This window comes from Girardinichthys multiradiatus, chromosome 4 (genome assembly GCF_021462225.1).
Source record: "Girardinichthys multiradiatus isolate DD_20200921_A chromosome 4, DD_fGirMul_XY1, whole genome shotgun sequence".
NCBI lineage: Eukaryota > Metazoa > Chordata > Actinopteri > Cyprinodontiformes > Goodeidae > Girardinichthys > Girardinichthys multiradiatus.
Window position 1 is genome coordinate 29,285,135 of NC_061797.1, and position 27,302 is coordinate 29,312,436.

Consider the following 27,302-nt stretch of genomic DNA (forward strand, 5'->3'; position numbering starts at 1 on the left):
TGTTTTTCTTGGGACCGCTCATGTTCAGGAACCTCTGTGTCACGCTGCAGCGTTAAACTGACTCGCTGTTTTTCTTCTTTGACACCTTGCTTAAGTAAAGTCAGATACCTCTGGAGAAGAGCATCGTATCTCTTGATTTTTTCATAAGAAGTCAAACCCGGCTCGTTTAATATCGCTCTCATTTCAGCATCCAAATTCTCCTCCGCCGTCTGTCTGATGGACGTGTCTGACTGGGTCAGACGCTTGAATTGATGAGGGGAAATGAGAAACATCTTCTGCGATGTTCTGAGAGACATTATCTCCTGATGATTCCACCCACTAGATCACCGATCAAGGGTGCAAGAGCCGTTAAGATGGGCAGAATAAAACCACCTCGTTGCTTTTTGAGAGCCAACTGTTTAGTTTTTATCCCGGTTCTTTTATCACCCAACAATCTGATGATTTTTCTTTGTTTCTTCAATTGTCGGTGTTGAGAGGGGGATAGTTTAATGTTACCTTTTAGGATATTCAGTGCAATCTCGCACAGAGCCTGAATAAAGTCGGGAGAGCAGTGTGCGAGAATATCTTTACGTTTCTGTGGACAGGCCTGGTACAATGCTCTGAATAATGGTAAATTCCTTTTTATACGCGCTGACATGATGACTTACTTTGTTCTGGGTACGTACACAGCAGGCCACTGCTGAGGAAGTATCCCCGTCCTCAGTCTGAAATGTTCTGGGCAGGTAGGCGTAAAATCGATGATTAAATATCCATGAGCTTCTCTCGTTGCGTCTTCAAAACTCTCCAAGAAGAGACCCTTTTGAGATGGAAACATTTGGCGGGCTAGTATATTCAGCTGCAGCTTATCTCTCGGGTTCTTAAACAACACCATATAATTACAGTTCAAACTAATAGTGCGACTGAACTTTCCCTGATGAAATACATTCTGAGTCAACATCATAACACTCATATTACGATGGTGACGAAACTGGGTAAAGACCTTCATCACGTTTTCATCATCTGAGGCTTGAGCAATAACATCGTCTAGAATAATCAGATGATTCTGATCAGGAGGAAACAGGTTTTCATCTTCAAAAGAATGAGGCAATCCTTCCACAAAGGTAATATTTTTATTCATCTTCTGCAATTCAGCATACATGGGTTGAAAAGATGTGTAAATCCATACAATATTTTCTGGAACAATATCCATGACATGATTACAGTTTTGTAAAATACTTTTTACAAAGAAAGTTTTCCCGCAGCCGCTGGGTCCAACTATCATACATGAAAAAGGGACTCTAAATCTAGGATCAAAATCAATCTCCTGTAAATCCATGTGACTTTTTATTTTATTTCTTCCTCAACTCTAATAACCGAAAGGCAGAGTTGTCCCGTCAGAAAAAAGACGTCTCTTATCATACACCAGTCGAAACTTTTTAAGAAATGTCGCGTTTGTCAAACGGAATCTCTTTTTATCCCTCCTGATCGTGTGCTGAGGGATTTCAATGACACCCTCACTTGACCCCTGTAAGTAGCCCTCGACCAGCCCTTTGATGCTGTCAAAATTGACCCTCTCGCTGCATTCATGCGTCTGAGTGATGCCTTTAGCACGTATCATTACATTTTTACGGTTTTTGGTCTGGTATGCATAACTCTTGGGTCCTGTCGATGCAAACTCCGAAATGCTGTCACCATCTAACTCGTCAGTAAGATCACCCAGATAATTCCCCAATTCCAGAGGAGTTTCACCACTTTTTGTCACATAAATCAAACTGTCCGTGTCAATATAAATCAATCTGTCCTGTAACTTCTCCATGCTGCTGAGAAGTTTTAAACGTGCATAAGCGGTGGTGAATGCTGCTATAAACACATTATTTGTCTTACTTGGTGGATATATGACATGTTTATTGAAATTCCACTGCACTACACACATTTCAGGGTTGAAAAAATGAAAATAGTTAACCCTGTATTTACTCGAGAACATGAAGCTGAAAAAGTCTTCAGGGTTAGTGATGACTGTGGTCTGAGACAGATCACTTCTTTGCGCAAATTTCCCCCAAAAACTGTTTAAACACAATTTTGCAACCTGCCTTTTGGCAGGATTCATCTCGATTTTCTCAGGGTCTAATTGGATGCCCTGATGCAGTTTGTAGTCGCTTATATACTTTGACTTACTCTCCTGATCCACTGCATCAGATGGATAGCCTGAAGCCTCCTGCTTACCCTTTAAAAAGCAATGAATGTAACCTTTAAAGATTGTATCACTTCTCTTTTCAAAATGCCACACCTCTGTGATTTTAGCAAGACGATAACCACACTCCAACGCTTTACAGAATTCTACAGTGACCCAAACTCCGGTCAGAGCTCTTTCTTGATCATTATGCATGCAGGGACCTGACTGGTAATTTAATTCAGCGCATGAGCGGCAGAGAGTGAACACAAGTTTACCTTGGGATGTTCTGTAAGGTAAAACAGGGAACAACAGGTTACGTGGTGGGTAGACCACAGCTTTGATTATACCGAAGTAGCTGCTGGGGTCATCAAAATCTTTGTAAATGATGGTGGGGTGTCCGAGGGGAAAAACGCAGTTGGCGTTTACATAAGGGTACAGAGATGTGTAATCCACATAGTGTACAGTTTCATCCGGTTCCGCTGTGTACCTCAACTTCATAGGACAGGTGCGTCCACCATACAGAGCATCCCGGGGTGATAACGGTTCGGGTGCTTTAACTTTCTCAAGAAAGCTGATCACCCCTGGGTCTGATTTTTTCATTTCAATCCACTCATGCTCCCATATGACTTCGAGACGAAGGCCGTACACAGTTTGTAACACCTTGCTTCTCTCAACAGTGGCTGCGTAAAACTGTTCAAATGCGACCCCTCTCAACGGACACTTGTCATGAGGCATGTAACACTTTTTACAGCCGTGGAAAAAACAGCCATAAAATTCAAACGCAACTTTGACACCGTTAATCTCTGCATACCCATCCACTGAATATGGCCCGATTTTCTTTTCACCCCTATTTAATGCATGCTCGATAAATATGGCTCTGCTGTCTGCAATCCAGCCGAGCCATTGAATGGACGCGCTGGAGAACGTTTTACTGCTACGTCTGTAGTCCAGAGGTGATGGAATGGCTAAGGTTTGAGGAGGAAGGAAATTGGTTACAAAAACCTTCATGCAGGCTGATGCTATTGTGATACTTTTAAACGGATCCACACTTGTCTCCTTAAAGAACTCGTCTCTGAATTTTAAGCATCCTTGAAAAAGAATTTCAACGTCATTTTTACAATAACGAATAGCTTCTTTCTTAAAGTCAAAGACCTCTTTGCTCGCTTCTGTGTACCAGCTGCTAAACACCTGTTGTTCTTGAAGACTCATGCGTTCTACAGCGTAGCAGGATGGAGGAGGAAAAGCCCCTACATACTGGAGATGTTGTTCAGAGGAAAATAGGTGGGGGAAAAAACCCTTGCTTTGATCGGTAAAGCCTAACGCTTTCGGCATGGCACTAAGCTTCATGCACATGAAGGACAGGCTATCAATGTATTTTAACCTGTAATCAGGGTCGGTTAAACAGAGAACTTTACTCCCTACCATGACGATATGTGGTTTAATGCCTAACTGCAGCATTGCTGTGAGAATCAGGTAACCATCGTACCCCCGCGCATTGTGCGCTATTAAGGTGTAACCTTTGTACATTGGCCTCCTGAAATGCAGGAGAAATTTTTGGGTGCAATTCAGTCCATAAGCGTACCATTCATCACCTTTCAACGTTTTAGCACAGACCAGAAAGGGGGTATGCACGCCGCTGTCATTGACGAAGCATTCGAAATCATAAAAAATCAGTTTATCATCAAGCTGATTAATTGCACTGCAAGGCAGAATGTAACACTTATGATCATCGCATGTAATGTCTAGGCTGGGGGGTACATTTTCACCGCAAATACTGCATTTTACATTACACACGTGTGGTTTATTCGGTTTACTGATTGGAATAACGTATATCCGTTTGCATACTTTACACAGTTTTACCAATTCACAGTCACTCATAGGCCTTTCAGCACTATTTCTGATGCGCGGTTCCCTGTGTCTGCTGAAACATGAAGAATTACGACAGATTCTTTGACAGCCTGCACAGCTTACAGGATTGCTAATCTCTTGCATACATTTATATGTTCGACACACTGGACAATAACCTTCACAATGGTGTGTATTGGCATTCTGATAGCTGGCGTAACAGTAATTACAAATATATCTGCACCCCATAAAACCTTTGAGATTTTTTATCCCATAGTAATGACCTTGAAATAACAGCAAAAACAGAGGGTTTGAACGATCGGGGAAACTGGTCTCAAATTTACACAGAGCAGTAGAGCCCGTGGTTCTGTGAAACACTACAATTTTTCTCTTCAGAATGGTTTCAAATTTACCAATATCACTAAAAGTAACTGCTGTTTGCTCATCGAGGCCTGCCTGATGCTGCCATCTCCTCCCCAGTTCTACAGCACGGTGATCAGTGAGCTCAGGGTCAGAGACGTGTGCGAGGCTGATTGCAAAACATAACTGATTACCGGTATTGTTTATAATATACAAATGACGCATTTTCTTATTAAACAGTTCACAGTCTAACGTTCCTGCAGCTTTACGCTTAGAACCTCCTGCTGGGTCATTAACAACCTGAAGAACAAATTCCATGTTATTATCTACAGGTATATTTGCATTCGATTGTACTAAATCGTCGAGGAAGTTTTCGAAAGCAGGCAGGATCATATTTCCATCATCTGTAACAGTAAATGTGATGTGACGATTGAGATTTTCACCCACTAATTCCAGCTGCACAACGTCGTTACGTCTGGTTAACGATCTCGCAGCGTCGGCTAATTCAATTATAATACGCATGATGTCTGTATAGAATGCTGCTAAATCTGGAACGTCACTTGGACAGGGCGGCGGTATGGTAAAAGGTCTCCTTATTTCATGGTTATTAAAATGTTCACGTTCAACCACAGCTGGAGGATCTCGCTCTATTTGATTAGAACTAACCGCTACTCCCGTATTAAAATTACCCCCGTGATGATCTGCGGAGTGTGACGTAGAGGGGGTATGATCATTTTCCTCAATGCTGCTGCTGCTGTGTGGAGACGGTTCGCTGTTCAAATCGGAAAGAGCCTGATTGATTACGTTTAAAACGTCACAGTGCCGATCTGCGGCGTGTGCAGGTGGATCATTTTCCTCAATGCTGCTGTGTGGAGACGGTTCGCTGTTCAAATCGGAAAGAGCCTGATTGATTACGTTTAAAACGTCACCGTGCTGATGTTCATTTATTAAATTTTCACTGTTAGCAGGAGATGCATTAACGGGGATTTCGTTAAGTTCATTAACTAAATTTCTTATTTCATCCAGGGCAAGTCTGATTACTTGATCAGAAATAACTGCTACGTCCGTATTAAAATGACCCCCGTGCCGATCTGCGGAGTGTGTCGTAGAGGGGTTATGATCATTTTGCTCAATGCTGTGTGGAGACGGTGTGCTATTTTCTTCTGCATTAACGGGAATTTCGTTAAGTTCATTAACTAAATTTCTTATTTCATCCAGGGCAAGTCTGATTCGGTTATCCATTTTCTATGAACATAAGAAACGAAAATAAAAAAAAACTAACCTACAGAAAAAAAAATAAAAAAACACAGTGATCAGTTCAGTTTAAAATCACCTTGATGTCACCAAAATGCTTCTTTAACAGAATCTGACATGCAGCCAGAAGCGTTAACGAAGAGGCCTTATTACGAAGATCCCGTGAGACTGTAGAGACTGTCTTCCTGCGCTGTCCAGGTCTCGATGAAATCTGTTCCACCATCAACGTCGCCTCTGGAAAAGATAAAGAAAAAAAATAAATAAAAAGATAATATATATATATATATATATATATATATATATATTGAAATAATCACATTAAAGCTGAAAAAAAAAAAAAAAGGGGAATTAAAATTAATTCAGTATGTATGTATGAATTAAAACGTACCGTTCATTAATCCACTCACTAGCGTTGCTCTGCTTTGTAGCGCAAAGAGTCGCTGTCTTTTGGCCGGGGTTAAATATTCTGTAAAAACAGAAGACAATAAAAAGTTATCTTACGCTGCGCAGCACAGCGTTCATAAATAAAACGAAAATAGTTTTTAAAATACACAAGTTTTTTTTTTAATCTTACTCCGATTCTTTGCGGTAAAACCTGCAGATTTCACTTCTTGTTGGACTGAAACTGTGCCGTTCTGCTGAAAGCTGTCTTGATCTTTGAAAAGCGACCTTCTGGTGGGCGGATTTAATGTGGCATCTTTGGATGTATCTGTAAACAGGTTTATATGACATTTTTATTGAACTATGCTTAAAATACATATATATATATATATATATATATATATTGTTTTTATTTAATTTTTATTTCCTTACCTTGCTCCTGCTCGACAACTATGTCTTCCACAGAGCTCTCAGTCGAATCTGTAAACAGTTTTATCTGAGGTTTAAAACAAAAGTCTCTAATAACACATAAATAAAATACATTCACTCTCAAAGAAAAACAGTTAGTTCTTAGGACTTACTTTCTGGAGGTGCCGGTAACTTATCCGGTGTGTCTTCAGGGGAAATGATGATAATTGGCGGAGGAGTATTCAAAGAATCTGTCGTAATTTCTGTGTTAGAAGAAAGTTCAGATGTAGTTGCGAGTTTTTCTTGTTTGGAGATAATTCGCCTTCTCAATTTAGAGTGTCTATTCCAGCCGCTAAATCCTCCAACTTGATCATTCGGGTTTACCTCTCTCATCAAATCTATAAATTGAAACATTGTCAAGGGTTAACTATAATATATATATATATATATATATATATATTATTGCATTTAACATTTACTTACCATAATCTGATTGTGTCAAGATGAAATCATCAAGGTCATCAGCGGTGGGTTCTATGACAAAGAAACAAAAAAAAAAATATATATATATATATATATATATATATATATAAACAATATATATAAACAAAAAATTGAGAACATTCACATGCATTTAATGATACTTACTTACTTACTTACGTTTTAAGATGTCATTGTGCTTTTGTGAATTATCAGAAGAAGAAGCCACAATTTCCGGGTTTCCTGAAATATTTACCGACATTTTTTCTTGTCAGTACTGGTATTTTTCAATGTAACAAGTGTTATGGTTCAAAGACATTCAGCATTTGAAGACCCTGACACTGAGGTTAGCCAGTGAAACAGAGCCCCCAACATTTACACACAGTATTTTATACCAGAACATGACAGTGTTATCTCAACTGCAAAGACTATGTTTTTAAGACCAAAACCCTTCTTGAGTTCAAAGGTGATATGTTATCTAAGAAACAGACGTAACTGCCCCTTCCTGACATCGCCCCTAACAGTTGTAACCCCCTGTAACTCTAAGATGAAAAAGTAAAAATGTTTTTTAGAAAAGCTACAGGTAACTTAAATTATCATTCCTTTTTCCTAAAATGGAGTCTCTCATGATTCAAAAACAAACACATCATTGGTAGTCAATTTGTAACTTGGAAACAGTATACTGATGTTCTTTTTTTTTTCTGTTAATCTGATATTCGTCTTACCTATTTCAGCTGCCTATGTTTTTAAGACCAAAACCCTTCTTGAGTTCAAAGGTGATATGTTATCTAAGAAACAGACGTAACTGCCCCTTTCCTGACATCGCCCCTAACAGTTGTAACCCCCTGTAACTCTAAGATGAAAAAGTAAAAATGTTTTTTAGAAAAGCTACAGGTAACTTAAATTATCATTCCTTTTTCCTAAAATGGAGTCTCTCATGATTCAAAAACAAACACATCATTGCTAGTCAATTTGTAACTTGGAAACAGTATACTGATGTTCTTTTTTTTTTCTGTTAATCTGATATTCGTCTTACCTATTTTCAGCTGCTTTTCCAGTATGTTGACGCAGAAGCTGAAGGTTTTTCTCGTTCCATCGATGTAGTGAAGCACAATTTTTTTTTATTTACTTTTTTAGGTCTTTTCTATTTTGAACGGATTTAGACTGGCTCATATATTCAACAAATAGGTCCTGCTGTAAAGCAAAAATTAACTTACAATTCTGTCAGGTTACACAGTTCCTTTATTAGGATTTCATGTGATAGGTCAACATTAAGTTGATTATACCTTTAAAAATATAAAAGGATGCATGTCTTTTTTTTTTGTTGTTTTGTTTTTTAGATGTATTAACGCCTGAAAAAAAACATACAGATTATTAATAACACCCTTAAACACACCCCTGTGTGTTTTAATTGGCTCATTTAAGGCCTTCCCCGTAACACCCTTAAACACACCCCTGTGTTTTAATTGACTCATTTAAGGTATCGCCCCTAATGACGACAACCAATCAACATCCACTGTTACGCCCCTTGGACACACCCCCCCTGCCCACATGGCAACCACATGGCGCCCATATGCCCCCCACCGGAAGTCCCGCCCTCACCGGAAGTCCCGCCCACCTGTCAAAATGTTTGATGGAAGGGTGCACTTAAATTCTCTGCCCTACTCCATACTAATAAATTATTGTGGTCTAAAACCAGGTGTTTCAGTTTCATTGTCCAACCCCTGTACTTTGTGTTGGTCTATTACATTAAACCCCAACATTGAAGGTTGTGGTTGTAACAAAAATGTCAAATAGTTTAAAGGGAATGAATACTTTTGCACTTATTCAATACTCATATCGAAACACTTCAGCAGTTAGGCTTGGGTGATGAATAATGTAATGGGAAAGATGGATGTGGTTTTAATGAACAGTCCCTAAAATCATTACAAAGGTAACTGCAGTCATTATGTGAGCAATGAGTCACCAGAGTTAATGTGTGTTTTTTCCTGTCTGAGGCCTGATACGATCAAACAATTATCTTTTGCTTCCGTCAGAGATAAAGAAAAATGCTGTAACAAAAGAACCAAATGCTTAAATCTTCTTAATTTCTACATTTTGATCCTATGCATCTCTCTGCTTTTGTGTTGCAGTGATCCATACACCAGGCTGTCCCTTTACGATCCCGACAAAGGAGAAATCGCAAGTCTGCAGACTAAAACCATTAAAAAGGTACGTTGACACCAGCAGCTCAAGTTCATTTTATGGCTTTTGTATATACCTGACTTTTTTATTTTTTTCTTATCTCATGTTACCTGAAGACTCTGAACCCAAAATGGAACGAGGAATTCTATTTCCAAGTACGTGACGCTTGAAATAAATCAGCAATCACATTCTAACATGGATTTATGTTTATATTATGCTTACATTGCTGTCACTAATGAAAGTTCTACTTGGTTGAAAGAGCACTTTTAACCTCACGGTGTGCTTTGTGTTTTAGGTGTATCCCAGAAAGCATCGGCTGCTGTTTGAGGTGTTTGATGAGAACAGACTGGTAAGCTATTGACATTTGTTCAACTTTGTGATGATTTTGATGATGCCATGTTGGTTTGTTTGTTAGTTTTATTTTTTGCAATACAGTAAACTGTCCCACCGGCCACCCGGCAAATGTACACTGCTCAAAAAAATAAAGGGACACTTAAACAACACAATATAACTCCAAGTAAATCAAACTTATGGGAAATCAAACTGTCCACTTAGGAAGCAACACTGATTGACAATCAATTTCACATGATGTTGTGCAAACTGAATAGACAACAGGGGGAAATCTTTGGTGATTAGCAAGACACACTCAATAAAGGAGTGGTTCTGCAGGTGGGGACCACAGACCACTTCTCAGTACCTATGCTTTCTGGCTGATGTTTTGGTCACTTTTGAATGTTGGTGGTGCTTTCACACTCGTGGTAGCATGAGACGGACTCTACAACCCACACAAGTGGCTCAGGTAGTGCAGCTCATCCAGGATGGCACATCAATGAGAGCTGTGGCAAGAAGGTTTGCTGTGTCTGTCAGCGTAGTGTCCAGAGTCTGGAGGCGCTACCAGAAGACAGGCCAGTACACCAGGAGATGTGGAGGAGGCCGTAGGAGGGCAACAACCCAGCAGCAGGACTGCTACCTCCGCCTTTGTGCAAGGAGGAACAGGAGGAGCACTGCCAGAGCCCTGCAAAATGACCTCCAGCAGGCCACAAATGTGCATGTGTCTGCACAAACGATTAGAAACCGACTCCATGAGGATGGTATGAGGGCCCGACGTCCACAAATGGGGGTTGTGCTCACAGCCCAACACCGTGCAGGACGCTTGGCATTTGCCAGAGAACACCAGGGTTGGCAAATTTGCCACTGGCGCCCTGTGCTCTTCACAGATGAAAGCAGGTTGACACTGAGCACATGTGACAGACGTGACAGAGTCTGGAGACACCGTGGAGAGTGATCTGCTGCCTGCAACATCCTTCAGCATCACCGGTTTGGCAGTGGGTCAGTAATGGTGTGGGGTGGCATTTCTTTGGAGGGCCGCATGGCCCTCCATGTGCTTGCCAGAGGTAGCCTGACTGCCATTAGGTACCGAGATGAGATCCTCAGACCCCTTGTGAGACCATATGCTGGTGCGGTTGGTCCTGGGTTCCTCCTAATGCAGGACAATGCTAAACCTCATGTGGCTGGAGTGTGTCAGCAGTTCCTGCAAGATGAAGACATTGAAGCTATGGACTGGCCCGCCTGTTCCCCAGATCTGAATCCGATTGAGCACATCTGGGACATCATGTCTCGCTCCATCCACCAACGTCACGTTGCACCACAGGCTGTCCAGGAGTTGGCGGATGCTTTAGTCCAGGTCTGGGAGGAGATCCCTCAGGAGACCATCCACTGTCTCATCAGGAGCATGCCCAGGCGTTGTAGGGTGGTCATACAGGCACATGGAGGCCACACACAATACTGAGCCTCATTTTGACTTGTTTTAAGGACATTACATCAAAGTTGGATCAGCCTGTAGTGTGTTTTTCCACTTTAATTTTGTGTGACTCCAAATCCAGGCCTCCATTGGTTAATAGATTTGATTTCCATTGATGATTTTTGTGTGATTTGTGATGTCGGCACATTCAACTTTGTACAGAACAAAGTATTCAATTAGAATATTTCATTCATTTAGATCTAGGATGTTTATTTGAGTGTTCCCTTTATTTTTTTGAGCAGTGTACTTTCTATCTCTAAACGATCCAAGTCAGCAGGGCATCTCCAAACTGGCTGGGTTAGTAGTAACAGAACTGCAGGAAAGTAATTTTCAAAGCAAAAATCTGCCCTCTTGAAATTTGCAAACTCTAATTCCCTCTGAAGTCATGTTTAAGTCAGCTTGTGAAATGAAAACCCAAATATAAATCTTAATAATCAACCATCTTGCATTGTGCAGATGTAGCGAGCACATGCTGTTCATGATTTATTGCAGCTGCTGATGTGATATTGTGATCTGTGTTTGGACACCATGAATGCTTAACAGGAGAACGTGCCATATGTCTATAGATGCGGGTATCCTTCAGTCAGTGCAAGGATGACTTTGGTTTATCTGCCTGTCAAAGATGCAGGGGGGCCTTATTTTGCCATATTACGCTGGATATTGCTGGAACCTTATCATAGCCCATTACTCCAAGCTGTAAATAAGGGCAAATCTGGCTTTCATTAGAACATCTAATGTCTGTGAGTGGGGATTATGAGGTGTGGGTCACATCTGGAGGTGAGGTTTGTTGTTTTGATTTTTTGGCAGAAGTGTACTGAATGCACATTGTTTTGTTGCTTTAGTGAGTGCTCCTTCACTTAAACCTAAAAAAGCAGCATCCTGCAGTCAAACTCAAATACTCTGAAAGTAAAACCAATTAGTAGTGCAATTATCTCACATAACAGCATGCAGTTATTGCATATTTTTAAATATTTCGATATTTATTGATGCTCTCATGGAACTAAGTGGAAATATGGTTTAAACGGCAAGAGTCTAAATTAAAACTATCGTCAGTTAGCAAACAAAAGCAACTGGAGCTTATTGGTATCACTATAAATCAAAGTATTTATCACAATATTTTTCTGATAATAAATTATGATAATGGTTTTCCTTTAGTCTGTTAACATTGAAATCGAGGGTGAAAAAAACAAAGAGAACCTGCAGATGCAATGCACAGGCCGAGCATCTTTACGAACCAAAGAACCTCCTATGAAATAAAATTTGTCTAGAGCTGCAGAACCTACACAATTCATTTCAAGTGTTACAGTTAGCTATTATATGAAAGTGGTTTGTGTGATTTAATTAAAGAAGCATTATTTTATTTCTATGTTGGTTTTTTAGGGCAAAGAAAAAAATCTAACTTTTACAAAAAAAGAGAATGAAATCATTTTCTAGAAAAGAACATTTTGGAAAATATTTTAAAAAGCACATAGTTTGAAGTCTAGTTACTATATTTCTTGTGAACATTCTATGCAAATGCTTGAAAACATAGGTTTGCTGAAATCAGGCTTTGTAAATTACCTTTTATATTTATCAATACTGCTGTGTTCTATCATTTCCGTCAAAGACACCGTGGAAGTCCACTTGTACCTCTGGATCGAGCTTGTACTGCTAGTAAGGGTGAGGCTTTCAAGAGAAGCCGGTTGTAGCAGATTATCACAGGGGACAGCCTAGTTTTATCCTGGGCAGGTCATGTGGCACACAAACAATCAGACCTCACTAATGCCAGCTCCTCGATGATGGATGTCCTCCTAACTGTTTGTCTGTCTGTGTGGATAATGTAAACACCATAAAGCAGTTAGTCAAGATGAACAGCTCTGAACTCCTGAGTTTGACCATGCCAAATATCACCTTAGCCCTCCCATCAATGAGAATGTCCCTTAAAATACCTAAATTGTGCTTTTTTCTCTCTCCTTACTTCCTTATTTTCTCTTTGTTTGTGGAGATTTGGCCATACTCACTTTAAAGAAAAATAAATAATTTAATTTATTTAAAAAAAACAGTCAGAGTCCAGCTCGGTAATTTATATACCAACGCTTTTCCTGAAGGATTCTTAATGGTTTTTTAGAAGTTGTGGTGAATGCAGCCCTATCAAATGTGTTGTTTTGATCAACTGATCTTACTGGTAGAATCTGCTCTGTAATTACCTACAAGCATCACTTTCAGTTCCTAGAACAACAAGTCAGGGCAGGGACAGATGTGCCCTTTTTTCTTTGAATATTCAGTTATATATGAACTGCATGTGAATAACTTACAACTTTCTGCACAGAGCAATTAAAACTGTTCCATGATAAGCTTGTGCAATTGTTAGCTCCACTTTTTTTTTTGCTCTTATATTTTTTCTTTAGCTTTCTAATTGCATTCTAATTGCAGATTTGGCTCAAACATTTAGCCAATCATTTTGTCATGATACTAAATTATTCATAAAACAGAACAAATATTCTCAGCTGTTATTTTCCTGAGTGTGGTTATTGTTTGTAGATTGAGAGAAGGTTTGTGTAATGTCTCACCACATCACATGTTTACAGTCACATGAGAACATAAACCTAGGCGTGGCCGACTCATCATGCTCCCGCCAGAGTCATACTAATAGGAGGGGCGTATCAGTGCTGTAAATATGTTTCCGACATATTTGTAAATATGAGTTAGAGTTAGAGAGGCTCGCAAATACTGAAGCTGCTCTCTTGTAAAGAGCTTTACAGACTTTAGTGGAAAGCTAAAATAAAATGGACATCATTCATTAATTACAGTTGACCAATATCAGTGCCTCTGACCAGTAGGTCCTCTTAGAAAATGGAGCAAATTATGAAACATCAGTCCTCTAAGTAAACTGAGCCACTTAAGTTTCAACAAAACATGTCTTCATGAGAAATTTCTCACCACACTAACAAACAGCAGATCTTGTTCCTGTTTACCACGGAGGTTTTGAAAATTCTGGTACTTTCACATTCTCCCTGATGTGTAAAAGGTTTTCAGAGCATTTTATCATTGTGACTTTGCTCTTTCAGAATGCTATAGTATTTTTATTTCTCCTTCTAATGTAAATGTGTGGGGGTCTTGTTGGAATTAAGGTGCTGCAGATTATTGATTGTGGTAGATCTTTCTATGTCAACCCCAGTGTTTGTAAATGACAGAGACACATATCCACATTTGTCCTCCGACTCACAGAACAGATGAAACATTTACCTTTGTGAAGTTTAACATTGAATGACTTTTTAAAACCTTTTCAAGGGAAACAACTTTCAATGCATCTTGTTGGACTTTGGTCCGTATCCCATGTTATCCACATAGTCTGAAAAGCTGATAGCAGATAGTCCAGCTAATTACCTGGCTGGAAGAAGGCTACTACCCTGATTCAGTTTGGAAGTATTTCTACTCATACAACACATGCAGTCAAGGTGTGAAAACTAAAGAGTTACATCCATCACTGTTGTGAGGGTCATAACTATGAAAAGGTATAAATACAGGTCCAAGCTTCGAGTAGAGCAACATCTCTGTTAAGTAACTGAATGCAAGCCAGCTACCTGAGCAGATAGCCTGACTAATTCAGCTTTTTACTCTGTAATGAACAGAATAGCAGAAAGGTTTAATATACTTGAAAACTACTACTAAAGTAAGTTTTCTTTTAATATACATTTATGCTAATGGTGTTTACCAAAATAAAAGTTAATAAATCTTATAGTTATTATTATTATTATTATTATTATTATTATTATTAATAACACTCAATGTTGTATTATTTTAGCAGCCGTAGGAATACGTTTTGTTTTTCCGTTTTAAATAAAAGCAGTGAAGTTTGTGTGAAAATGTTTTGTGAAAATTTTTCCAGTTGTTCCATAATGATCAGTATTTATGGTGAATGTCCTTTGTGCTTTCTTCCACATATCAACAGTCAGAGGAGGCTTACAATAGCCCATTTCTTAGGATAACAGTAGGGTGGTTGATATGAATAATATTAGGGCTTAAATAGACCTATTCGGGGTAAAAGTCAGACCGCCATCCATTAGCACCTGCTGATAAGTTTGTATTTTTTTTAGCCTTTAGGCAAACCACACCTTTCTGGCTGAACTTGTGATGTCTACATCACATACAAATTCTTTGAAAGGTTTATAAAATAACATAGTCCCCTATGTTTGTTTGGTTCCTGTTGATGCCAAACTCTTGAGGATATTACAGTAAGCTTCATTGTATTGTCAACATATGACATTACAGTGCACTGGTCATATTGGGGCATCAATCTTATAATGTGGCCGTGACATAACCATCACTATCATTTACTATTATAGGCTGGATCATAATGTGTAAAAAAAAAAAAAAAAAAGCATTCTGCTGCTTGTTTAGAAAAGTGGTTATAATTTCCACAGCAGCGGCTTTCTCCAATGAGTCATGTCCTTATTCTGGCTGCATCTCCTACTATTAAACATTACACTGACGCTGATTTGGAAGCAGAGTAATGGCCTGAAACAGACCGGCCACTGCCCACAATAGGCTGGCATTAATAAATTGGACTGTCAACATCCATGAAGAAGAAACAGGAGCAGCATAGACTGCTACATGAGGTGTCATTTAACCAGTGTCATGCCACTATAACGCCGCATTGATCACACTTATTTTTTCTTTCTGTCTTATGTTTTCCAAGCAGCCTTACCTAATTCCTGCAGAAGGTGTTTGGCTATTTTTGTTTTGTGTGTGGTGTGTGTGTGTGAGTGTGTGTGTGTTGTGTATTTTTGCAACCTAGACCTCAGCTTAATTCAGAATTACATTGGCATTCATTCTGTTTTATTTCCTGTAATTCAATAGCAGCGGGTAAAACTATTTGTGGGGGGGCACAGAGCACCAGAAACATTAGTGGCATAGTAGCAGCAGCAGGACTCCCAAGTTAGCGGCCCAATGCAGACGTCGCAGTTTGCCAGAGCTTCAGTCTAGGATTCAGTGTAGAGGACTGCCATGTTTTTGTTTGGCTGGGTTTTAATTTTTAAGTTTTAGTTTGCCTTCTGAATAGGGCTGAGACTCCTTTTAAAGAGGTAAACTTAGAGGATCGCTTCGGTTTCAAAGGTCGCGTGTTTGGGTCATCTCTCCAAACTGAACCAACAGCCTACTCTGAGTACAAGCTGAGATCAGCCTCCAGAGGAATGTAGCTTGTCATTGGAGCTATTTTGGCAATGCACACCTACTAATGATTGTGATCAGAAAGTAGAGTGTGGAGCAGTTGCTTTCTTCCATTTTTTTCCCTACCAGCAAGTTTGATCATGTATGTCTCACCAGTGCGGCAGGGATTAGAGAGTTAAACAAATGGCACGTCAGCTCCGCTTGCATTTCGCGTCAAGAAGAAGCAACACGGACCCCCTGTCTGAAAGCCTCAGCTGCCATGGTGAAGAGAGCCTAGTCGGCGTGTCAGCGCACGACCCCGCAGAGAATCTGGCGCACAGCTCTGTCCACTTGAAGGTGACTCCTCTGTCACCAGAGTTTGCCAACAGTCGGAGCTCTTCGGTGTTCATATCCAGGGTTAACTCTGGAGGCTGTAACAAGAAGAGCGTTGTGCAAATCTCGTTGCAGCCATGTGAAAAGCCAAGCGGAGAGTTGCAACGGAGTATAGAAGATGGAGACGCCGGTGTTGGGGACAGTGGAGCAGGTGTCTGCTCTGATGGAAGCTCGTGCAACAGCAGCATGGCCAGTGATGCTGGGTACTGCAGCAGCAACAGCATATTTGAGCCAGAGCTTCCAGAAAAGCAGAGAGGCAACCAGGAGAGGACCGAGGTCTTCCACAGGTCCAAGGTCCCGCTACGGCGGTGCTCCTCCTTGGTTATTATTCCAAAGAGCCCATGCAGCACTCCGCCTGCTTCTCCTGTAGGACCTGCGGCTCAATTCACTCTGCCCCCAATAAGAGGATCTCATCAGCCGTTTCTGCAGGCATCTGCCAGTGAATTCTTCCAAGCAGATGAGGTAGTGACGAGTAAGGAGCCCAACGCCACTGCTTTAAGTGGCCACCATCAGCCAAAAGGAAGCTACTCATCCGAGTTTAGGGACTCAAAACACATGGTGCACTTTAACATCCCTTTAAATGATGAACCTAAATGCAAACTGGAGGACAGGACTACAGGGATTGAGCTGTCACCTAATCTTCACTCTAGCAAAGTGATGCTGCATTTTGCCCACCAGAGACCAATGGCATCGGCAAAAAGAGCTGCATCAGTGGCTTCAGTCAATAGACAACAACCTGATGCTCATCACACAGCTAGACTCTCTGAAAGTCAAGAAGAAGCCCACAAAAAACTGTATCGGAGTACCTCTGCTTGTTTATTTTCCTCAGCTAAACAAACTGAGAAAAACAGTAATGTCTCTTCATCAGGGAAGGGTCAAGGGAAACACTGTCATCATGCCATACAGAGGAGCTTCTCCCTTGAGGTGCCTTATGCTAACCCTGGGATTTCATGTCACGTTTCAAACCCAAACCTCAGCAGCCCTCTTTCTCCACATGTACACATTCATTTGTCTCCTTGCTGCCCCGCAAAAGTGCCCACTTCCCCTAATGACTTTAAAGCGAAGCACAAAGGGAACAGAAAGGTGAGTAAAATCCAGTGTTTCCTGACTGTTGAAAAGCTTAAATGCCTGGAAGCTGTTTTTTTTTTGTAGAGGTGATCACATAATGGGTCTTTGACTGAGCATGTGATGACAGTGATGTTAAACTAGTTCAAGCGGATTCCAAATGGCTTTGGTCTGACTTCTCACAACGCCTTCTTGTTTACTGCTTTCACAAACAGGACCCGAAACAAAAGCAGACTTTTATGCATAGAATAAATAAGAAGTGCAGTTATATTATTTAAATGTTCAGTTTTGCTTAATAATCAACTGTAGCCAATAAAATGTGTGTAAAGGGTTTCCCTATATGCTTCTTATAAGAGAGCTGCTTTTGTAACTGAGAGTGTCTTTAACTCTAGTCATGTATTTAACAAGCTCAGTGTGAACAAACATTCGCAGGTGTTCAGTTACGTTACAGTAAATCCCACTGGACATTAGTTTCCGAGAACTGTTTAAATTAGAGAGATCAGTCCCCCCCCCCCTCATCTTGTGGGGCTCATAGTTAACGTGTAAAAACTCAGTTTAAGATCAGTAATTTTTTTTTTTTTATTATCTGATAAGCCCATGAGGGATCGGCCTACATATTTACTGTGGTTATTTTAAGTGTTGGGAAATGCGGTGCCCCCTTTGCTGATATAAATTTGGCAGGTCTGAAATATTCCCCCCGACTCCAGATAGTCTGGTGGTCTGAAGCACGGCCTGCTACTGTGGATTCAAATTTAACAGCATGACACTAGAACAGCCATGCTAGCCATTTGTGCACATGTGTGCATGTGCGCCTGTGTGTCTGTGTTTGGGGGGTTGAGTGTTAGCCTTTCCCAGTAAATCAGGTGGTGTATATCAGATATCACTCTCCCCTACATTTAGCAAGCTGTCAAGAAAGAAGGTCTACCTCGGTAATTTGCCTCTTTCCCTGAAAAGTTTTTACTTTAAGTTTCTCTGGTGACTAGTAAAGTAAAGTAACATTTCATTGACACATCACTCATACCCTTGGTAAACAGCCGTTTGTGTAAACCCCTTTTTATGTTTTTCTACAGCTTTACCCCTGTTCTGAAGAAATAATTGACACATGAAATGGGTCAGTTTCCTTTATCAGCGAACACTAAGGTTTAAAAACATCCAGTTTCAAACCCACTAAAATTCTCCATCACATCTTTCCTGTGTTTTCAAGTCCATTTAGTGAGATGCCAGAGAAAGGGCTGAAGTGACAGTAGATTTATCTGGTATAAGGGAGCATAAGGTAATGCAGTAGCCAATGGCCCTTTTCCACCTGTGGCTGCACACTGCTGGTCAGCTAGCTGAAAAGAGCCTTGTGTCTTTTTCCATCACTTAGAATAAATACAAGTTAGGCTGTTTGGAAATGCACACAAATCATCTGTAATGCATCCAACTGCAGGGCTGCTACATGACTACTAATTAACCAGCTATAATTAGCTTGTTATACTCCCAGAGTAGAATATAAGCTAATGCAGTGCTGCCCCCTCCTTTACTACCTACTGCTATATGTTTTTTCTTGCTTAAAAAACAAAACACATTCGGCTTTTCTGGAGATAGTAACCAACTTATGTTATTCTATAAAGGGCAGAATGCCAGTAAGTAATGATATTCTCTTTAATAAGCAAGTTCAGCTGATAACTACTATCTCAAATTGTTTGTTCAGTTTGTGCGTTACATCGTAATAATAAATGAGTAACTGTAATAATCAGTGTTAATATATGTAAGCACCTGTATTAAATAATTGTTGATTTTCTTTTTTAAATAAAAGCTATTACGTAGTATTATAAATTATGATCTGTATCATTAAATCTTGGTATTTTTACTCAATATACCATAAGAATCTCACAGCTGCCCCTTTTATAGCGACATCTAGTTCAAATAATAATTTAACAAAACATGTCTAAATGAGCTTTTAATAAAAAAATTAAGGTTTTAACGTAATATTTAGTGTTTGTAGAATTGCATTGTACAGTATGGTCTTTTTGCAAAAAGAATGGTGGAATGTATGTACCTGACTGTCGTGAAGTGCCTTGAGACAACATGTGTTGTGAATTGGCGCTATATAAATAAAACTGAATAGAATTGAATTGAATTGGAATGGTCATATTTTGATTTATTAAATTATTTCACAAATTCAATCCCCTTCAGGTTATGTTTAAACTTGCTTGTTTGTGATGCAACTAGCTGTGAGGTTTGAATAAACCTTCAGCCTTGCTCTGCTTATGTGTTTTTCCCTCATAACCTCAGGTGCTTCACAAAGGTTAATGAACAACCAGATGTGACTGTGCTACATAACTGGGGCGGAAAACATGACTCAGATCTCATTTCTGCTTTGTTTTGGACAGATCTTCTTCATAATTATGGAAATCATCTTTAAACAATTACGAATCAGTTTACATAATCTAATTGGCTGTAATAACATCGTATAAATACATGAACTAAACGAATGATTTTACTGCCTTCATGGCAGTTTAAGCTGGATTTATGAAGCATGTGTGCGTTTTTAGGAAGATGTGGTTTTGTTACATCCCGTTAGCTTTCTTAACAAATTCTTGCAGGAATGTGAGCATGTTCTTTAAAGACATCACACCCCTATTAGGAAAAAAGCCCTCCAACCCTCATACACACTCCATGCCCAGCTAAACTCCTCAACTTCAACAGATTGTTTTTCAGCCACCGTTCTGGGAAAGTGTGACCTTTACTTCTTGTTGGACTTGAATTAGTTATGTTTATACTACACATTTTCCCCGAACGTAGAGAATGAATGGTGAAGTCAAACAAACAAGTGGATCTCCAACCGTCCGTTGTGACACATGCAGTCTGCTCATGCTCAGGATGGGCCATTACCGCACAGCCAGTTTACCCGCTCTAATAACATTTAACTGGGCAGCTCTTTTTCCCAAGATGCTGCCCACCTGTCAAAAGCAGTTTGTCATTGCAAGACATTTTCTGATCATGCTCCACAGATGCAGGTTACCTCCAGCTGATACAGTTTATGATCTGGCCTTAATGTCACACTATAAACTGAGCAGCATTTAGTGTCAACCTGAATCTTCAGGGATGCCCTGAATGGAAATTGATGTCATTATAATTTAAATTTGAACGGTCTGCATGTGTCTGCAGCTTCTATGTCCTTGTTTTTGAATGAGCCTCACCAGGAAAGTTTCTAAGAAAGGGGTCTGAAGAACCAGATGATGGGTGGCAGATATTAAATACTACCGTTATTGACTTTTTTTTTTACAAAATTAGCAGGCAAAGTACATTTTATAAGTAATAATAGAGCAGTTTTGGTCTACACATATGTGGCAGAAGATCTGATTGTGCGGGCAGAAATTTACCATAATTTCTACATATTTTAAATAAGTTTTTTATTTATTTACCAAATATGTGAGGGGGCATTATATATACAAAACAATGAGGACATAATTACCAAATTTAAAATAAAATGGAGAAAAGAAAGCAGCCAAACAAAAAATATGTCCATTAAAAAAACAAACATCAGTTAAGTATAGAATAATAAAATTAATGTAAATTAACAGATAAATTAATAAAAGCTCCAACCATTGCTACCACTACCTCCACAAACACTGCTTTTATTTATCCTACAGGGTTCAGGTGATCACCAAATCAGGACCTCATTAAGCCGAAGGATCTGGGTGAAGGATGTTCTCCCCAAACTCAAAGAAATAATAGTCTTGCATATAATTCGATTTAATGTCCATTAAGTTACCACTTCCTGCCTGCAGATGAGGCCTTCTTAGAAGATACTGCTGCCATCTGAATAGATATGCTTCGAAACAAGACAAAACAGATAATTCTGAGCAAGTTTCTCTTTTTTCACGGACTCTGCTCTTCTGTTATCTAGTTAAAAACATCTCTAACGTTTGATCTCAAAATTGAAATATCCTGTTAGTTCCTATGACTGTGGGTTTATGTTCCAGACCAGGACTGGACATCCATTACACTGGTGCTGATTCTCAGACATCCAGGACCCGGTTATTCTAAATGCTTCAGTTCTGATTCAGACTTGCAAGTCATCTTTAGGACAACCACAGTAACAGGGTCTAAATGTTAAATGTGTCACTGAACCACTTATCCTTCCTGTAAGTTGTTGGGTCTGTTGTAACCTACGAGACATTTCTCAACGAAAAAAGTGTGTGAGCGGTTTCTGTTCTGTGTTTAAAGTAGGAATGGTTGTTAAACTGTCTGGGGAACAGACGGAACCCTCTTCCTTTGGTTATGGTTTTGATCCTGTTTTTGACCTGTGGACTCTTATCAAATATGAGAGATTGTGACCACTTATCAGACCAGAATTACTATGAGCGACCTTCAGCAGGTAGATCATAATTAATGGAGTTGCACAATAACATTTTCGTACAGTAGACTGAAAATGAATTTGAACCATAGGTTGTCTGTGGAAAACATCCCTAAAGCAGGTATGAATTGATGCAGGGTGAGTACAATACTTTACATGGCAGGTGGTGCCTTTTCATATCTGGAAAAAATACAGGTGCAAACCAACTAAAACTGCAAAAGTAAGTAATTGCGAATTGGCAAAATGACTTGCTCCCTATTTCCCGGACAGCGCCAGTCCAATACTAATTAATGAGTGACTATTAGGAGTGGTCAGTGTGATGAATGCATGGTCTTTCTCTTCAGCTGTTTGTCTTGGCTGAAAGCGCCAGGTCTGTCTATTTATGTGTGCGTAAACACTTTGAGACAGTTTGACCTGTCGAAGGTGTTAATTCGGACACAAGGCGGACTCCCACTGTGCATTGTGCTTACCTACGACCCTGCAGATCCTTTATGCAGTAAACACACCCTGAGTTTAAAGCATCTGGCTTTTGCCGCCATTTTGATCCTGGTCTCTCTTGTAATAACACGCAGCGGCTATTCATCAGGAGCCAATAAACACATTCCTGCCTGATGAAACGGAACTATATACAGAAATGCAAAGGTCAAATCATGGTGATTGTTTGAGCTACTTTTCTGCTTACTGTAACATGAGACAGCTTGTGTGAGAGAAAAAGTGACAGAAAGCTTTCCATGCAAATATTGCAGAGAAACTGACGATGCTTGTTTATGAGACAATCCTCATGATTGTGTGTCTCCTTTTCTCCTCTTCAGACGCGTGATGACTTTCTCGGACAGGTGGATGTGCCCTTAAATCAGATACCGGTGAGTTCCTGCTTTTAATGCAGTGTAATAACTTCTGTTACTGGTTTAATTGGGGGCTGCCATAGCAATGCATAGGAGGCATTGAATGCCTATGCATTGCATGGAGGCACCTATTACTATTCACCTCTAAACTGGACTCTTTATTATTTTTCTTCCGTCCAGATTAATGCGGCCCGAACCGCAGCACGCACCCCCACAATATATATATTAAAACGTCCGGCTCGGTCCCGGGAGGTGTGCTATTACTTTTATTGGCGTTTCGAGTTACCATGGCGACGTAATTAACGAAAAACCGCCCCCAAAATCCCATAGGAATGAATGGAGTCAGGGGTGGAAGGAATCCTCAAAATTCACTGTTTTGGAGGCTCTACTGTATCGCCATACTTTCACCTAGAAATACAGTTTGACTTTCAGTTTGTAGGAAAATCCGCCGGCTCTTCAGAAATGAAAACGGTTTGTTGATAACTGCTACGGTTTCTCTAAAATTAGACTCCAAGCGACACAAAGTTTGAGAGAAAATCACACTCTTAACAGTGGAGATGGCAGTTACTAGAGTGTAAAAAGAGGGGATTTTTTTCAGGAAAAAAGAGTTTCAACTGGCATTCACGGCCACAAATTTCGCTCTACAGTCACAATTTTCGGTCAGATTGTAGGGCCGTGCCTCTGCTTTCACACAATAATTTCAAAATTGTTCTAAGTCTCATAGATTTCTGTCAAACACCCCTCGATCACCAAGAGTCAGTAGATTTCTGTAGGCCTTCTCCCATGTATTTTCAATGAGAGCTTGACCTGTAATCCATGAGTGACACCATTTATTTCCATCATCCTATTTTATACTATGAATGACATAGAGCTATGAAAATCTCCATGATTGGGGACGAGGGATGGCTGTCAACCACAGTTTAAAAAAAATTCAAATACCATGTATGGTTTCCGAGATATTAGACTTTGTTCGGGAGCATGTTCAGGCATTTTTGTCTTTTTCTCCATTTTCCCTCTCTTTTCACCTTGTGTTGTACCTTTATTATTATATTTTCAACAAAAATGTGTTAATATTCTCGATCCCCTGTCCGTTCTGATAAAAACGGTCCAAGAATGACATCGATCGCCCCAACGGTTTCAGAGTTATGGCCAGTTGTTCGGGAGCATGCGCCTCCATGTTATAAAGCCTAGACCAGGGGAGACACAGAGTGAGGTGCTGCGTGAGTGAGAAACAGCAGGTGTCACGTTACACTGACGCTCTTTGCTGATTGGCTGATTCATTCCTCACTGTTCTATTTATAGCTCTGTGTATCTCCTACTGTATATGTCTGGATGTGATTCTGTCTTTCTTTCTGCCTCTCTGTGTCTCACACATAGACACACACCCACACATACACCCACACACACACACACACACACACCCACACACAGACACACTCCCACACACACATGCATGGATTACTATCTTTCTGAGGACTTTGCATTGACTTTCATTAATTTTCATTCATTTCTATGGCTTAAACCTGACCCGACCCCTAAGCCTTTGACCATCTTCATAGGAGGCAACTACATGGCGGCCATGTTGTGTGGGGAACTTAAACAGCATGTACTGCTGTTCCAACACCCAGACAACAGTGATTGACCCTAAAGGGCAATTTCTTTCATCAACCCTCCATGCTTACTAATGATTATTTAAAGCTTATAATAACATACACAATGGTTTTAGAATAGCAAGCATGTTCTATATAACTAATAGAAATAACCCAGACCTGAAAGGACAACCATGCTTGATTTTCAAAATAAGACAAAACATGCTCTACAAAATAAAAACCTTTAAACAATAGATGATTGCAGGAGTGGGCTTCACACTACTCTTGGAGCTCACCCAGTATTGGAAATAGGACCATGTTGGCTTTTTAAAATAAAGCCTACTGAAACTTTCAAAATAAAAGCCTCAACCCCCCATAGTTACTATGGATTTTGTGAGCTCACAAGAGCATAGAAAATGATTTTTAAATAGCAATCGGGTTCTATTTAACCAATGCAACTAACCCAGACCTGAAAGTAAAACCATGCTGGACTTTCAAAATAAGACAAAACATGCTCTACAAAATAAAAGCCTTTGCATTTTAAACAATTGATCATTTCAGGACTGGGCTTCACACTAATGTTGGAGTTCACCCAGTGTTGGCCTCTTAAAATAAGGCTTACTGAAAATTTCAAAATAAAAGCCTCAGTCTTTCAGAGTTACTAGTAATATTTTAAGCTGATAATAGCATAGAAAATAGCAAAGACAATGAATTTCAATAACAATAGTAAGGTCCGGTCCGAGAAGCATGCACCAAGAGGCAGGCCCCGTCTAAATTTCTTCCGAAATTTTCTAGTTTCACTTACACTTCTGATCAAAATCTTAAAGAATGGCAAAATGGGTGAGCTGTCTTCGCATTTCTCACTGCTGGAGTGTAACCAGGTTGTAAAAGGTCCTTCAAAAGACAAAAAGAATAAACAGGAGCAGGAGATGAAACATAGATTAGACGAATTATTCAAAACAAGATTTAAACTCAAAGGGGCTGTTCTTGAACTTTTCAAGGTTAGGGATCATAGTTCCAAAACCAAACCCAAAACAGAACTAAAATGATTCAAAAGAGGATTATTTAGTGAGTAGCCTTTGTTTAGACATGCTTGATGCATGTCCTTCCAGTAGGGTGGCAGGATTGTTGCTCTATGTGTTGAAGGTGCTTTCATCAAGGACATCCACGGTCTGCAGCTGACGTCTGTTTTTCTGTACCCTTCTTACCATCCATTCCTAAACGGCTTCAATGGGATAGTTCAGGAGAATGTGTTATTATTCTGGAAGAAGGGAAGTGCAGTGTTGTCTTGTTGAAAGACCATTGATCGGCGCACAGATGAACGTCCTCTTACAAGAGGTATGGCCACTGCAACGTGTTTACATAATCATTTGCAGTGTAACGCCCCGAAACAACCTTCAGCTCTGTTGTTTCACTAAAGAAAAAAGCTCCCAGATCATCATGGAGCCTTTTTGTTCCACCAGGATCTTTGGGAAATTTAAAATATCTTACTGCATCCAACCTTGAAAGGTTATGGCATGTTGCACAAGGCTTTGCTTGTGTATCTCAGCGATCAAAGACAGTCTTTTGATCAGCAACAGAACTGACCGGTATACGCTGTACATGTGAAGGATGTATAATAAAACAGCCTGCAGAAAAAGCAAAATAACTACAACTGAAGACACATAAAACAGCAGAATAAGCCATCAGGATTGGGAAATCAAGATGTCTATAAATGTCCTTGAAACCATATATTTTTACCTGTTCATGTGTTTTGGAGATTTTCTTACCTAATGACATATGTTTTGTTTTTACTATTAAGATCTCTCATCCTCATTCCCACCTGTGTCTCCATGGAAACATAAACACGTGCACCCTTATTCTGATGTCGGTTCCACATCGTTTTCCATAGTTTTGACAACACTGTCTGTTCTGTTTATGCTACGTTTATGCTTTTGCTTAACTGTAAATACAAATTGGCCTTCATTATGCACTGCCACCATCATTCCATATTATCATGTCTTTTAAAAAATATTATATTGCCAAGTTAAGCAGTGGGGTTAAAGATTTACTGTTTTAGTTTTTGTTGCTGTTTTTGCTTCCTTCAGACAGAAAATCCTAACTCACAAAGGCCATACACATTCAAGGATTTTCTGCTCCATCCACGAAGGTTTGCATTTTATGATGCTTTCGTTCATTCCTGTTAGCATTTCTTTACTCCATCTAAACATTTTTTGTTTTTTTTTTTGTTTTTACTATTTAGCCATAAGTCCAGAGTCAAAGGTCATCTGCGTCTTAAAATGACCTACCTGCCGAAGAACTTGGGCTCAGAAGAAGAGACAGCAGATCAGACAGAAGACTCGGATGTATGTTAATGTTTCGTTTTACAGACCTCACCTGATTGGAAAGTGTCATTATAAGAAGTCTCATTTCAAGAGAATCATATTTCAAAAACTATTTGATGTATTAAATTGGGATTTTATATGACAGAACAACAAAAAGTATTGCATAATTGAGAGTGGAAAGAAATGATGAATGGTTTAAAAAATATATGAAAAGTTTGGCATGCATTTGCATTCAATTTCCTTTCTTTTGACACCCAGCACAAGAAATTCGCTTCAAACTAAGAATTTATGGGACACAGGAAACATAGTGATCTGGTTAGATGGAACCGAAATTTAACTAACTGAGGTGGGAAAACTACTACCCTGAGCACCCCATCCCATGGTAAAACATGGTAGTGGCAGCATCATGCTTTGGGGATGCTTTTCTTCAGCAGGGCTAGTAAACCTGGTCACAGTTGATGGGAGGATGGGTGGAGTTAAATACAAGGCAGTCCTGGAAGAAAACATGTTAGAAGCCGCAAAAGACTCGAGACTGTGGCAGAGATTCACCTTCCACGTGGACAGTGACCCTAAACATACACCCAGAGCTACAATAGACTGGTTTAGATCAGCAGATTCATGGCTAAGAAGGACCCAGTCAAAACCCAGACCCTAAATCCATTTCAGAGACTCTGCCAAGATTTCATCCAGTCCGGCTGAGCTTAGGGTATTTTGCAAAAGAAGAATGAATGAAGGTTTTAGTCTCCAGG

At 39.8% G+C, this 27,302-nt stretch overlaps 1 protein-coding gene and 1 long non-coding RNA gene across 7 annotated transcripts in view; one reads left to right on the plus strand and one right to left on the minus strand.

Annotated features, from left to right (window-relative positions):
• nedd4a (NEDD4 E3 ubiquitin protein ligase a) overlaps positions 1-27,302 on the plus strand; it is a 58,996-nt gene that overhangs the window by 16,117 nt on the left and 15,577 nt on the right. For 4 of the 6 annotated variants that reach the window (XM_047363309.1, XM_047363310.1, XM_047363311.1 and 1 more), the window contains 6 exons: positions 9,013-9,091; positions 9,181-9,219; positions 9,360-9,413; positions 22,608-22,658; positions 26,317-26,378; positions 26,472-26,574. In XM_047363309.1, the coding sequence (XP_047219265.1) occupies positions 9,013-9,091; positions 9,181-9,219; positions 9,360-9,413; positions 22,608-22,658; positions 26,317-26,378; positions 26,472-26,574 (388 nt within the window). Of the gene's footprint in view, positions 1-9,012; positions 9,092-9,180; positions 9,220-9,359; positions 9,414-16,143; positions 17,469-22,607; positions 22,659-26,316; positions 26,379-26,471; positions 26,575-27,302 lie in introns of those variants that run through there. The other 2 variants (XM_047363308.1, XM_047363307.1) reach the window with 2 other exon arrangements.
• Positions 6,619-7,073, minus strand: LOC124867085. The gene is made up of 3 exons (XR_007037980.1): positions 7,061-7,073; positions 6,884-6,934; positions 6,619-6,798 (listed from the first exon to the last, which is right to left on the minus strand). It is a non-coding gene; the product is annotated as an uncharacterized LOC124867085 (long non-coding RNA).